The 12970-nt window shown below is 44.2% G+C and overlaps 1 protein-coding gene across 3 annotated transcripts in view; it reads left to right on the forward strand.

Moving 5' to 3' along the window:
• Positions 1–436: 436 nt before the first annotated feature.
• Positions 437–12970, forward strand: part of LOC111638433 — a 39125-nt gene continuing 26591 nt past the window's right edge. For all 3 annotated transcript variants that reach the window (XM_023384140.1, XM_023384141.1, XM_023384144.1), the window contains exon 1: positions 437–613. In XM_023384140.1, the coding sequence (XP_023239908.1) occupies positions 443–613 (171 nt within the window). In that variant the 5' untranslated portion in view covers positions 437–442. The remainder of the gene's footprint in view (positions 614–12970) is intronic.

Genomic DNA, 12970 nt, shown 5'->3' on the forward strand with positions numbered 1-12970 from the left:
AAACCTAAATGATACACTCGTTGTTTTTTATTTGGTATATACGGCATTGGTTATCTAATAAATTTTAACGCCGAGAGACGGCGTTAAAATTGAGGTGGTAAAGCAATTTAGGTAAAAAGAGTGTCGAATGGAGAGGGGTGTGGGTTTAATTGGCGGGCGGACGCGTTTCTTTTCTGCCGAGTTCGAAGGTTAAAACGATAAAGAAGAGTTAACCAACGTCTCTCGTATTCCCAGCCACGAAGGAGCGAAAGGGAAGTCGAACTTCTCGTCACGCGCTTCTCCCCCTCCCCCGTCTCGGCCAGTAGCTACGTGGCCGGCGCGTGTCGAGCGCCTCCCCCCACGCCGACGGCAGCGGCCAATGGCGAACGAGCGCCGAAGTCGGCGCCGCGTCCCGGTGGTGGGGATCCGGCACTCGGCGTCTCGGCGTCGACGGAAGGGACGGATGAAGCTGAGCGTGGCCACCTACCGGGCCGGCGCCGAGAGGCTTCGCGCCATCGGACGGTCTTCGTACGGATCCTCTCCCCCCGTCCGTCCCTTCCCGCCCCCGTCCGGACTCGAATATCCCGCCGACTTTCGGCCTAGGGCCAACTTTCACGCTCTTTCGCTCCCTCAGGTACTGTACGTCCTCTTCTTTCTATCTTTGCCAGGTTCTCGTCTTCGGTTTTTCTTTCCGCTTTTCCGCGCGCGCTCCAGTCTGAAACTAAACGCACCTTTCGTATCTTCCGGTTTCCGGACAAAATCTTCCAGAAGTTTGGTTCTGGAAGGATTCCCGGAACGAGACGGGCAATTTTCTTCTCCCGTTGTTAGGAAGAGAATAGATCCCGGGAGACGGCAACGACGACGACCTCTCTCGGCCCGGGGGCGTTTCGGATCTCGGAGGTTTTCGGAAACTTTACAACTTCCGTCTTTCCCGGTTGAAAACATCACTTTCTGCCGGCGGTTGGTTTCCGAACTCGCCTCCAAGAACCGCGCGGAATCCATTTGTCACTTTGTATTTGTAAGCAATTTCGAAAAGTCTAGAAACGTCGACCGGTGCGCGGAGTCGCTTCTCCCCCAATGGGGGGAGAGAGATTCTTTGTACCCGCCGACGCCCCCGGGAGACGCCAGAAGGATGGGAGAAGAAAATTACGGTGGAAAAACGTTCCGATTTAAGGAATCGATGGGTGGAGAAACCACCGGTCGGTTTCCCACCGACTTTCCGGGAAAAGTTTCGATTTCGACTTTTCCTAGAGTCGATGGGCGAAGATTGGAGGGAAGTTAGGCCAAAGAAACAAACTTTTTACCATTCCTTCTCGGTTGGGGCGTCGTCCGGGTTCCCTTTCTTCTTACCTAAGACCACGGGCAACGGTTGTTTTCGTCGTTAACCTTCCCCGTCTTTATCGATTATCGGTAACCGGGTAACGTTACGCTAGGTAAACGCGCGCGCTCCTGCGTAACGATTACTTATCGACGTCGTTTCGTTTACTTTGGTCGGATGGCCGCCTCTTTCCCATTTTGCTAAGAGCCTGGGCCGTTAATTAAATTACAGCGGGTGTTTTGTATCTACGTCGGGGTTAAAAGACAAACGGAAACTGCCGGTTAAACGGGCGGGCTTACTTCGATACAGAGAGACACGGCAGAATCGAAGAATTCTGGAAAAGAAGTGAAAAGAGGAAAAATATTGAAAATACGACATTTATCGTTTAGACTCTAATGTTGCGCTCTTCCGTAATCTCCGTCTTGTCCGGAAATAGTTAATGCGGCTCGTTACTATTTTAGACGAATCTCCTTTACCCCCTTCCGACTTGTTTAATTCGAAACTATTAGAGTTACGGTTTGTGCGGCCACTTCCGTTCAGAGACGTAAAGTTGTACGAAAACGGGTCTTTCTCCATGCCCAAACTTTTATTTCTAAACCTATAACTAAGTATCGTTGTTAATGTACGGTACTGTACGCACACGTACGCTATAGAAGAAGAAGAATTTTAAGTGAAAAAGTGGAGTTTTGGAAGGTTTGATTAGATAATTGGACCGCGCGCAGTTAAAAAGTTCATTTTTCTTCGGAAAATTTTATTTTTAGAATAAAAAATTCCTTTAAATCGACTGTGGCTTTAATGAAATTCGAAATGAGCGAGAAAATTATAAAAGAAAAATCTCTTTCGTAAATGACCTTTAAGATTAAAATCAATTTTTTTCTTCTACCGAATTTCCCCCACCGACCACTCTTTATTCCCTTTCGATTCTTCTCTTGAAAAATTCAATGGCTTTTAAGAGGAAACTTTTCGTTATCGAGGGAAATATTTCTAATTTCGTTCGAATGGGTGATGGGGGTAAGCGCGCTCGTTAGTTCTGTGGGAAAGACGATATCTAATAATAGATTTCTCTTTTGTCTCCGACTTACACTCGTAGCCGTTGCTCGGACGGGGTGGGAAAATGCTTCGGACAGAGACAATTTCGCTCCTTTTTGTTACGACAAAAAGAAATCGACGGGGCGCGAAACGCAGCCGCATCCCCCTTAGGGGCTTTTTCCCGGTAAAACCGGGTTTTACCGGAAAAAAGCCCCTAAGGGGGATGCGGGAAAAAGCCCCTACTCGCCACGTTTCGATGCGATTCCTAAAAGCGCCGATACGCGCGATTTTCGCAAACCGAGAAAAGACGATACGTGGACACGCATTTACACAAAATGCCTTTTATCTGGTCTTTGGCTAACTCCATTAAAACGTATACATTTTTTTATTCTGGTATAATTTAATTGTAGAGAACCTGTATTTATCAAGAAAAATTATAATTCCACGCCTAGAAAATTGACGGGTCTGTCTTCTGTTCGTTTATTCGAGTATCGCTCGAGAACGGCCGAATCCTTCTCGGGCTATTTAGTGTAAATTCTAGCGTAAAGAGTTGTTTTTGATCGGATCTATTATAATTTTAAAATTGCGCTGTCTATCGCCTTTCATTAATTTCCAGGTCAGATGTGCCGAGTAATTATACACGAACTTTTGACCTTGACCGGAAACCACGCCATTTCCATTCAAAATTATTTCCAGGACGGAGTGAGATAGATGACCGGCGCGGCTCGATTGTTATCGGGAGAAGTATGATTTACAGGGACACGACAGTATTAATTAATTTAAAATCGAGACCAGATATAGAAATCTTAGCTGCCGAAGGCCCGATTAATTCTAATTAAAATATGATTAAAAATCAAGCATCGTACCGAAACTTTTCCGTTTCGGACAGGATTTCGTGTACTGTACAGTACGTAATACAGTAGACCCCCTACAACACTGTTGATAATTTCGTGTTATATGAATTCCACGTTGTACGAGTCGCTTAGATTTTACAAATACAGTAGACCCCCTATAACGCTTAGATACGTTCCACGTTAATCGAATTTTACGTTGTAGGAACGATTAAATACATGAGCCAATCGCAGCCCGATAGGTGGGAACTTTACGGACTAAGGCTGTTCGAAAGGTTTTCTTCTATAAAATTAACCGATTCAAGACTAATTCCACTCAACATTTCCAAAACACGTATAATTTTTTGGGAATAATCCGTAAAAACTATGCTATAAACCAAAAATTGTAGGATTACTTACCGAGTGTGTACCGTTCGACTACGCCGTTGCTCAAGCTTGTTTTCGTCGCGGAACAGCGCACGAAACGGCGGCCGCGATTTCTGATAACGAATTTTTCGCAGAAAAATAACTTGACCTTTGGAGACATCATTAATATAAATAATTTTTATGGCCGTTGAATAAGAAATGTTTCTTTCACAAGAAATGTATAAAATTAGTGCTGTATTAGACTTACGGTACCTAATTTACATACTGTACAGACGATAATAAACTCAACTTACTAGCCTAAAATCTCCGTAGCGTGTTGCCAGGCGGCAGAAAGCATATATATAATTATAATAAAGTTACAATAAATTAAGTTAATATATAATTATATATACAGTACCTAATTTATATATAATTTATATATAATACTGTACAGACAATAGCAAACTCAATTTAGCCGCTCCGTAGCGTGGCGCAGGGCGGAGGAAAGTAGTTCGGTTACTCATTCACTATTGGTCCAGATTCTATCAATCTTGTCGCGAAACGAGTCGGCCACGACGTTTTAGGAGCTCCTTTATACGAATGTTGCTACAATTTTTTCGCTACGTTATAGGAACGCACGTTATAGGGGGGTCGACTGTACTGTACGTGTGCCGGGCCGTGAAGGGCTCACGTATTTGTAAAATCTAAGCGACTCGTACAACGTGGAATTCATATAAAACGGGATTATCAACAGTGTTATAGAGGGTCTACTGTATGTATAGTACACTAAAGGTCAGCAGCGCTCAATTTTGCCCTAGCGACTGAATTTTAAAGTAAAATTTTTTCCGAAAATCGAAACCGCATACAGGGGCAGGATATTGCCCATACGACATTTAGTCGAAAGAAAGAAAGAGCGCCGGTCTATTAGGATAACAGCATTCGGCGCTTCGATCGGTTCGGAGCCTAACCGAATGGTGCGAGAGACAAAGAGCGGTGATCGATATCCGTCGCCGGCACAAATCGGGCACGTAACTAACTACCTGTTTACTGTCAATTATTAAATTGGTTACAAATTAAATGGCGTGGCGACAGCGGGACGGTAAAGAGTGACTTAATCACATTTTTCGCCATCCTCCGTTAAAAGAGCAAAGAACAAAAGCGTAAAAGACAATAACGAAGGGTCGCCGGTTGTTCGAAGAGCGTTTCGCCAGTCTCGTTGGGAATGAAAATATTAGCGGCGTATCCGGGATTTTGACAATACGGGTGTTGCCGGAGACACGTGACCGAGGCACGTGACACCGAGAATGTTACTCGGTTACCTTAGAATTACTTTAGTTACGTAATCTCGCCTAATGCGAGTCGCGCGATAGGCGTGGTTATATTTATTTTTAATTATTTTGGTACGGAGGAGGTCGTACGGTGCCGTAAGCGCCTTCCTGGACGAAGACGAATCGAAACGAAATCTATGCTCGGGGTCGAAGAAGACGATTGAGTTTTTTTCGAACTCTTCGACTGCCAAGAAAATTGATCTTTAGATCGTTACTTCACACTGTAGTCGAGTGGATTTGGTGGGAAATGTTTGCCACCTTTTTGTACTTTTCGACTACCGTTCCCTCGCCGGCAACGCGCATATCCGACACAGAAATTACGTAATGCGTATCCTCGAAAATCCTTAATCGTACTAAGAAATCATTAATTACACGTAAACGGTAGGCAACGCTTCGGAAACAAAGACGAAGGGTGTCGTTCTCTTAGCCGAGAATCGACACCCTAGCATTACGTAATCCTACTCCCTGGTAACGCGTGCTAACCATTACCCGATTAAGTAATTTAACGATATCTCGACTTGTTTTTATACGCTATTTTATTTGCCGAGGATTCTTAATTTACGCCACGTTTGTCCAATTAGAAATTCTTTATTTATTTTTATTTATTGGACCACGGTCCAAATTGGCGACTGCGTCGTGACCACGACTGGCGAGAAGACGTATTCTCGGTTAGGGTAGTAGTGTTTTTTTAAGGAAGGGTATTAGATTCCTCCTAATGCGTTGGTTGCAGATTTTTAGGATTCGCGCCTGTAATAGATACCGAGTAATATACTTTTGTTTATTCTATTTTCTTTTTTATTCCTTTTACTTTTCCTTTCCCGGTTTTTGTTGGTCCGGAAAGAGAAAAACTTCACGTATAGCATTTTTAAATGTCTTAGTACAGTACTTTTATTTCGTTCGTTCTGGTAATATATTGCTTGTCGTACGGGTGGAGTTGTTCTAAATGTTTTGTCGTTCGTGCGGACATGTCGAATTTTGTCTTCTGCGCTTTCGAACCTCACTGCGGTGGCGCTGTAGCCTCTAACTTAAACCGAAAGATACCGAGTTAACGGTTAAAAAGGTCGCTTTAAACGGCTTTATTAAGCAACGCGGTCATTGTTTCGTTTGTCTCTCGGAGCCCATCGGTTGCCCAATGATAAAAGTATCGAGCACCGGTCACGCATTTTCCGGTTCTTGTCCGGCGTAGAAAGTTCTCTCCGGAAGCATCCCCTAGGCAGATTGCGTTTCCTTATACCATCGATCCGACCAGGCATTCGATAGAATTGCCCCGTGTCAAATACCGAGCGGATTATTTTTGTCCGAAATCCTCAGTTCCCGGGTCTCCTATACGTATATTATCCAGGGTCTAATTGCCACTTTATACGAATAAATTCATCGGCGAGACTGAAATTCTACACAGAACGAAATAAAAAGAATTAAAGACTTAATTTAATATTTGTTTTAACTCGTTAAGATCGAACGGTAACTAAATAACCAATTTATAATTCCCTTCTTAAACTAATGTTTATTCCTTTTTGTATTTGTTACTGATTTTTTCTGTTCACTTAGACTCTGAAAAAGGTATAACCGCGAGATCTGTTCCACGTGTAAATTTACAAAGTCAATAAGTTTCCAGTTAATTCTTATCCTTTCTTGAGACGAACGATAACTTCGGTACAGTACTGCCGTAACACTTCATTTCTTCCATTGTTTCGCCGTCCTTTGCGGTTACCGAACCTAAAATTGCCATCTCTCGCACATATTATTTAGTTCTTCTCCACCGACTCGTGCGCGATTGTTTTCCGCCTCGTTCACAACCAAGTCCGAGTTGTGTTTTTCTCTCATCCGTCTATAACCTTCTATCGAGTCGTTCGAGTCTACGTAAGCCGGGTATTGAGAGTTCTTTAATAAAGTTCCAGTTCTGTCGACTTTAATATTTTGTATAACCTTTTCCAGATAAAACACGAGCAACGTGCGAGAGAGAATATCCTCCCGCCTAATCCCCTTGTTGTTTTGAATTCTCTAGCCAGGTCCTCTCGAATTGCTTGGAGAACCAGCTTAATCAATTTTCCAGAAATCTCTTAATAATTGAATAGTTTCGTTTCTATATACGCTATAATAGACCTTCGCTACAGGTGAAGTAAATTTATATTAAATTCTCGACGTATTTATTCCGTTATAGAATGAAGAAACGTGTGTTTCCATACCCTAATGATTTCTCTCGTTTCTTATTCTCTCACTGTCTCGCATTTTTCACCGCTCCTTTCTCATCTCCGTCGCTCCAGGCTGTCCCATACGCCTTCCATCTACTCCTAGAATCTTCTCGACATTTAGGTTATCCTCGAAATATTCCGCCCATCTTTCTAGTGTTTGCTATTTCCCACTCGTAGATTTCTTTGTTTATGTTTTCGGGACGCACTTCTTACCCGAAATCCGCTTTCATTTCCGTGTTCGTACCAAACACCCGTACGTCTATCGACCGCTTTCCGTTCCTATTAGAATTCCCCCGCGCTTTATTATTGCTATTGTCAGGAAAATACTCCCCCTTTTCCGTCTCGACATTTAAATCTTCCAACAGATCACTGGTAGAAGACACCATTCCTCTTTTTGGCGTTTGACGGGTGCCCGTGGAATGCGGGTGGTCGCCTAAGCAGTTTTCACTGTATTTGAAAAAAAAAAAAAACAGCGGACAATAAGTGTGAGTAGCATCCATATCGTAAAATGTGGGTCTTATTTTTCTAGCGTGCATCGAGTCTACAATTTCATATCCGTTATAAAGAGGTTATCTCGATTTTATACATTTATCGATTGTCGAATAAAAACTTTCGGTGTTATAGGTGTAAGCGGCCTCGGGACATTTTCCCTTACAAATCATAAATCATCCGTTTCTATAGCTCGGGGGTGGTGCCGGAACCTTCCTCGTAACGGGCCCTTTTTTTGCGAAATACAGTCGTCGCTCTTCTTTCTTCCAAATACCGTAATTTGTGGCGAGTAGAAAAGCTTCTTTCCTTCGATTGACCGTCTCTGACCAGATCCGAAATATTTATATTTCCGGAAATTTGTCCGACGTCTATCAGATGGCGCCACTAGACTACGGCATTGGTCTTTCCGGTCAACTTCCCTCGTAATCCGGGGCGACTAAATATTTTCTTTTCGAGTCGGTCCGGAGACTGCGGTCGAAGTGGCGGAAGAAATGTTTCCCGGGTTCTAATTTTTCTCGGGTGGCCAAACTTTTGGGTCCCCTTCGATAATTAGAACGGACAGAACGGATAGGCCTATCGATCGCGATACTGGAATTCGGACGATGGCGTTCCTTCTCCGACCTTCAGAATGGCAGAAGCGCGATACGTAAAAAGTAGCGAGGCAAAGTTGTTCTCACCCCTCCACCCACCGAGGACAGTTGGACGATGTTTGAACGCGCACTTGGTCAATTCTTCAGAAGGGACGGCCGACTTTTTCTGTGACGTCAATTTGTCGTATGGTCGTTCGAGTTTAGAAATTACGCTGTCAATTTCTCCGGCGCTTAAAAGTGGATTAAGGCCACCAAATATTTTGCGCGTTAACTTTGAATCGAACGGGAGAGGGCGCAACCGATGACGGAGTTTCCGACCCCTTTGATCTTCGACCTCCCCAAAAAAAAGGAGGAGGAGGAGGAGAACTCCGGTGGCTGCGGTTGCCGTGGCGACCAACGGCGGATCCCGAAATCTTTAGAGGAGCGAAGAAAGGAGACAATATGCCTGGCAAAGTTTTTTGCTACTCGAGGCTTTATTCGAAGAAAACCCCACAACGGGGTGCAGTTGTGCCCCGCGCCTTCCTGTATATCCGCTCCCGATGACGATGGGAAAAAATCGAATTCTACCAGGAAGCAGAAAATAGTTTAGAGAATTTTTGGCGCATTTCTTGCCAGGCGAGTCACAAAGGGGAGTTTCGACCGCAGAAGCCGTGGGAAGAAAAGATAAAACGGAGTGACGTCTCTTCCAAATCGACGTTTTTTCAAATTTAAAGGCAAACTAACCCGGGCTTCACTCGTCCTCCGGGGAGTCTTCCGCCTTTTATCTTTCTCCGCCACCGTTTTCGTCCCATTTTTGCAGGTGTCTACTACAAACGCGTCGTCGACCGAGGAAAAGCGCAAAAAGTAGTGTTTCCGTCGTTAAACGCTGGAATAAATATATCTCCTCTTCCTCTAGGAAGACGGAAGCTTTCCACCGTGAAAAATATATATATATTTAACTCGGTCACCAACGCTTTATCTTAATTTTTCTAACGCTAAATATAAAATTATAACGTAAAGATCCGCGTGACGTCGGGCATTCTCACCCCTTTATCTAAAAGAGCGAAACGACCGATACCGGAAATTACCGAGATACTCGTCGTTAGGGGTGGGAACGGTACCGGGTGGCGCCGTCTAAAAACTACTCGTCGTTTACTTTTACGACGTCGTTAAAGTATATCGGGCCGGGCCGAAAACGGCCATGGAACGTCGTTACGCCGAAGAAAAACGCTGGGTATATTTGGGGTGGACGACTTCCGTCCATTCCCAGGAGCTCTTTATTTCCCATTTCTTACAGAAAAGTACAGATTTGCACGGAAAATGTCCTAATTTTTCGGCTTCCTGGCAATATTTTGGAGGAGAGAATGCCTTTCCCCGACCATTTCTGCCTAAAATTGCGGTTTAATTTAATTAATAAATAAGAAATTTTCGTGGGCAAAAAGTCATTTCTTTCCAATGAAAATTAATTAAATTCTAAGCGTTTAATTTTTAGTAATGTCCTTAATTTACAATTTTCTTCCGCGTCGGTTCCGGAATTAAGGGTTTTTATTGTTTCTTTCTTTAATTTAATGAAAATATTTTTAAAAAACGGAGACTTTATGGTTGGAATTTATTAAGCCCGTGGCTTGGAGAGATCCGCGAAATTGGCGAAAAAATCGATTGTTTTGGGACGATCGCGGGCTCTTTATTGGAAAAGGCGGCGAATAAGAGGCAAAGAAAGTGACGAGTTAATGGATTTTCGCCATTAAAATAGAATTTGTCGGGAAAATGTCTTTCGGTGGAAATTACGAGCATCGATCGTTTGTACCAAAACGCTTATTCGTCACTTTCTGTAAATTAATTCCTTACGAAACTCGCATTTCGCTTCCCCTCTTTACTCCGATTTCTGTACTTAAAGTAATTCTTTCCATAGGAAAAACCGCGTCGGACAACTTCTCCGCCGAAAATATTCGGCCGTCTGGCCAGGCAAAAGCTTGGTTACGGCAGAAGATTCCTTAAATATCTTCTTAAATGTAGGTCGAACCCACTACCATATAATTAGGTTCGGTGGCTGGTCCCCGTATTTAATACCCTACGATAAGGACAGTCGGAAATTTTAATAATTAATTTAATTTCTAACACTTTATACCCAGTGCTGGCCCGTTCCTCCCTCGTGCCTCTTCTTTACACTTCCGTATTTCTCTTACGTATTTTGGTGGCAGGAATTTGCCGACGTCGGGGAGGCTACTAGCTCGGCCCGCGTAAATAGATAGCGTTTGCGGTGGGGTTAAACGGGATTCTTAAATATGAATTATTGAGAAGCCGAGGAAGGGAATTTTCACGTAAGAAACTGCCCGGGATAAAGATTTCCTCCGAGGAATTCTTATACTTGTATTATTGATGATCGGACAGTCCGGATAATAAAATATTAATTCCTTCTGTACGGGGTTTCCGTCTGCCATTGGCGTGCAACGTTAACCCGTGGTGACCTGGCTAGCCGGATGGAATCCGTAACGATTAAGGGAAAATCGCGTACGGCGAAGAGAATTTACAAAAGACACCTTTTGTAATTCTTTAAAGATGGAGTTTCTACAAGTTCTCTAATCTTAATTTGGTGAGTTTTTTGTGGAAACCTTATCACCGCATTATTATTCAGTATCAGGAATTACACTCTTTATTATATTGCAATAATTAAACTCGTAGATTGGGTAAAATTAGGGAATTCTGTCGTATTTCTGGATGTTGGTGTCAACGGATTGCCAGGGAAAGTTTGCTTTCGATTAAGCCGAAGGTCGGGGCTTTAAAAGTTGGTAATTCTTTCGGGAGGCGAAGCTGGGGTTTCCGGGGTTGGGCCACCAATAAATCGCAGGTTACTTTCTATTCGATAACCGTCGTTAATTAGGGAACTAAGTTACGAGACCCCGGACACCCATTTACGAAGCGATATGGGAGAGGCAGCCCGAATATCGTCCGGATCGGAGATGCAATTTTTCTTCTCTTATTTACATTTGCCCGATCTCCTTCCGTAAACATCGTTTCGCCGTCGGAAGAAAGAGGGCGCTGGAAACCGGTTCCTTTTCCTCCTCTCTCCCACCGCCACTTTTGTCAACAACTCCACATAATCGCTTTTGGGTTACTTCTACCTTTCCGTTTCGTCTGGTAATATTTGCTTCGGTCTTCTCCCTCCTCCTCCGACAACAAAGATTTTTCTTTCGGGGCTCTTCCCGTCTCCTCCCCCGTTTTATCATTTCGACCACCCCAATAATTCCTCCCCCCGGAAAAATCGCCCGTTTTTTCTTTTATTAATTTGCCAGGCGTTGAAAAACTAAGGCAAAATCTCAATTCTCTTTCTTTCTCGGGAGGATTCACCGGCAGAAAAGTGCAAGAAATTCGGAAAAGAAAGCCGAAAGTGTTTTTCTTTGGGTAAAGAGAAAGAAAGGGAATTTTTAAATTTCGCAGATGGAAAAATTGGAAATTTAATGGAAAGAAGCCGACGTCAATCGATGGAAAGGCGAATTTTTTAAACAAAGGCCGAGATGGGATCGATATTCGGGGAAGAAGACGGAAATAACGCACCCCTGGGATTATTCGGCGGATAAAACGCGTCTCCCGTCCGCTCGAAGGAGGACGCGTCCGCGCTTTCCACCCCCGCCTTCTTTATTAAATCGAACTTATCAATCGGGTGACGTTGGGGAAAGAAAACTCGATCTCCACAACCAAAGTTCCGCCGAGTATACACGGCGGTCGGCGCTTTTGTGTCCGAACCCACCGGTGCGGCGCTTAATGGGGACGAGCGCGCGATTAATCGAATTTAAAAGAGTCTCGGCTGCACGCGTTGGCGGGCCTTTAATTAAGTCTCCTTTCGAGCTCGTTCGTTCCGGTTCCGACATATTTCCTTCCATCGCTCCGACTAGAGTTTCGAACGGCCGAGCTGCTCCGCGCTCTTACGGGTGACTCGTTCTTCCTCTTCCTCCCGCGCCGGCATTTTTTCCCTCCCGAGTCGTCTTTAATTACTCGAAATCTTCGTAATTTGTCCACCCGGCTTCTTCGTCTTCCGCCCAAACCACCCCGCGTCTTCGCTGGGGCGCCATCCGTCGATTCCTCGGGGATGAACTTTAGAAAGCGGCGCGATCCCGAAATGTAGGCTAATTGACCGGAAGGATAGGCGCGCCTGATGGTGTGTATAAACAACGGCGGTTACGGCCGATGTTATTGTTCCGGTCGGAACCATAACAATATAGTAACGCTCTAGTTACGGACGGAATAGAATTAATTAATTAAGGAATAATTAAATAACCGACGTTTCATTAAAACATTGATATTTAGTCGGCTTTAATTCGGACTGTTAAAATTCGACCAGGCCCGAGGGGCGGTCAAAAATAATGGAAAAGGATAAATAGAGGAGAAATGCCGATAACCGAGGAACGAGCCGATCGATGACGATAGAGAAAGAGTCTTTTGCCTGCGCGTAACCGACCATCGACGTCGTCACTCTCCTAATTAATTAAGAAAATCCGTTACGTCCGTCACCCTCCAAATTTGCCACTGGGCGGTAGGCGCCCGTATAGGAGAGTGATTCGGAAAATAACCGTCTACCAGACAATTGATATCGTAACTTAAGGAGAAGCGCGGCGTAACAAGATTTAGTTTATATCCCAACTGGATGTAAATCAAATAGAGCGTACGCTAAATCTACGGCGTGACGGGACTGGAAAAGTAAGAATCTGGCTAAAACGCTGGCTTTTACGCCACGGTAGGGATTTTTCCGAAAATTTGTTACTCTCGAACCGAAATAATAATAAGTCGACGACTATCGTAAGGCGACCCCATGGGATTTGGCCAGTGGGGAAACGTAGGGGCGAGATAGGGCTTTATAAACGATCGAAAGGCC

The sequence above is a fragment of the Centruroides sculpturatus genome, unplaced genomic scaffold, assembly GCF_000671375.1.
Source record: "Centruroides sculpturatus isolate CEXI.00-Female unplaced genomic scaffold, Cexi_2.0 scaffold1067, whole genome shotgun sequence".
NCBI classification, from domain to species: Eukaryota; Metazoa; Arthropoda; class Arachnida; order Scorpiones; family Buthidae; genus Centruroides; species Centruroides sculpturatus.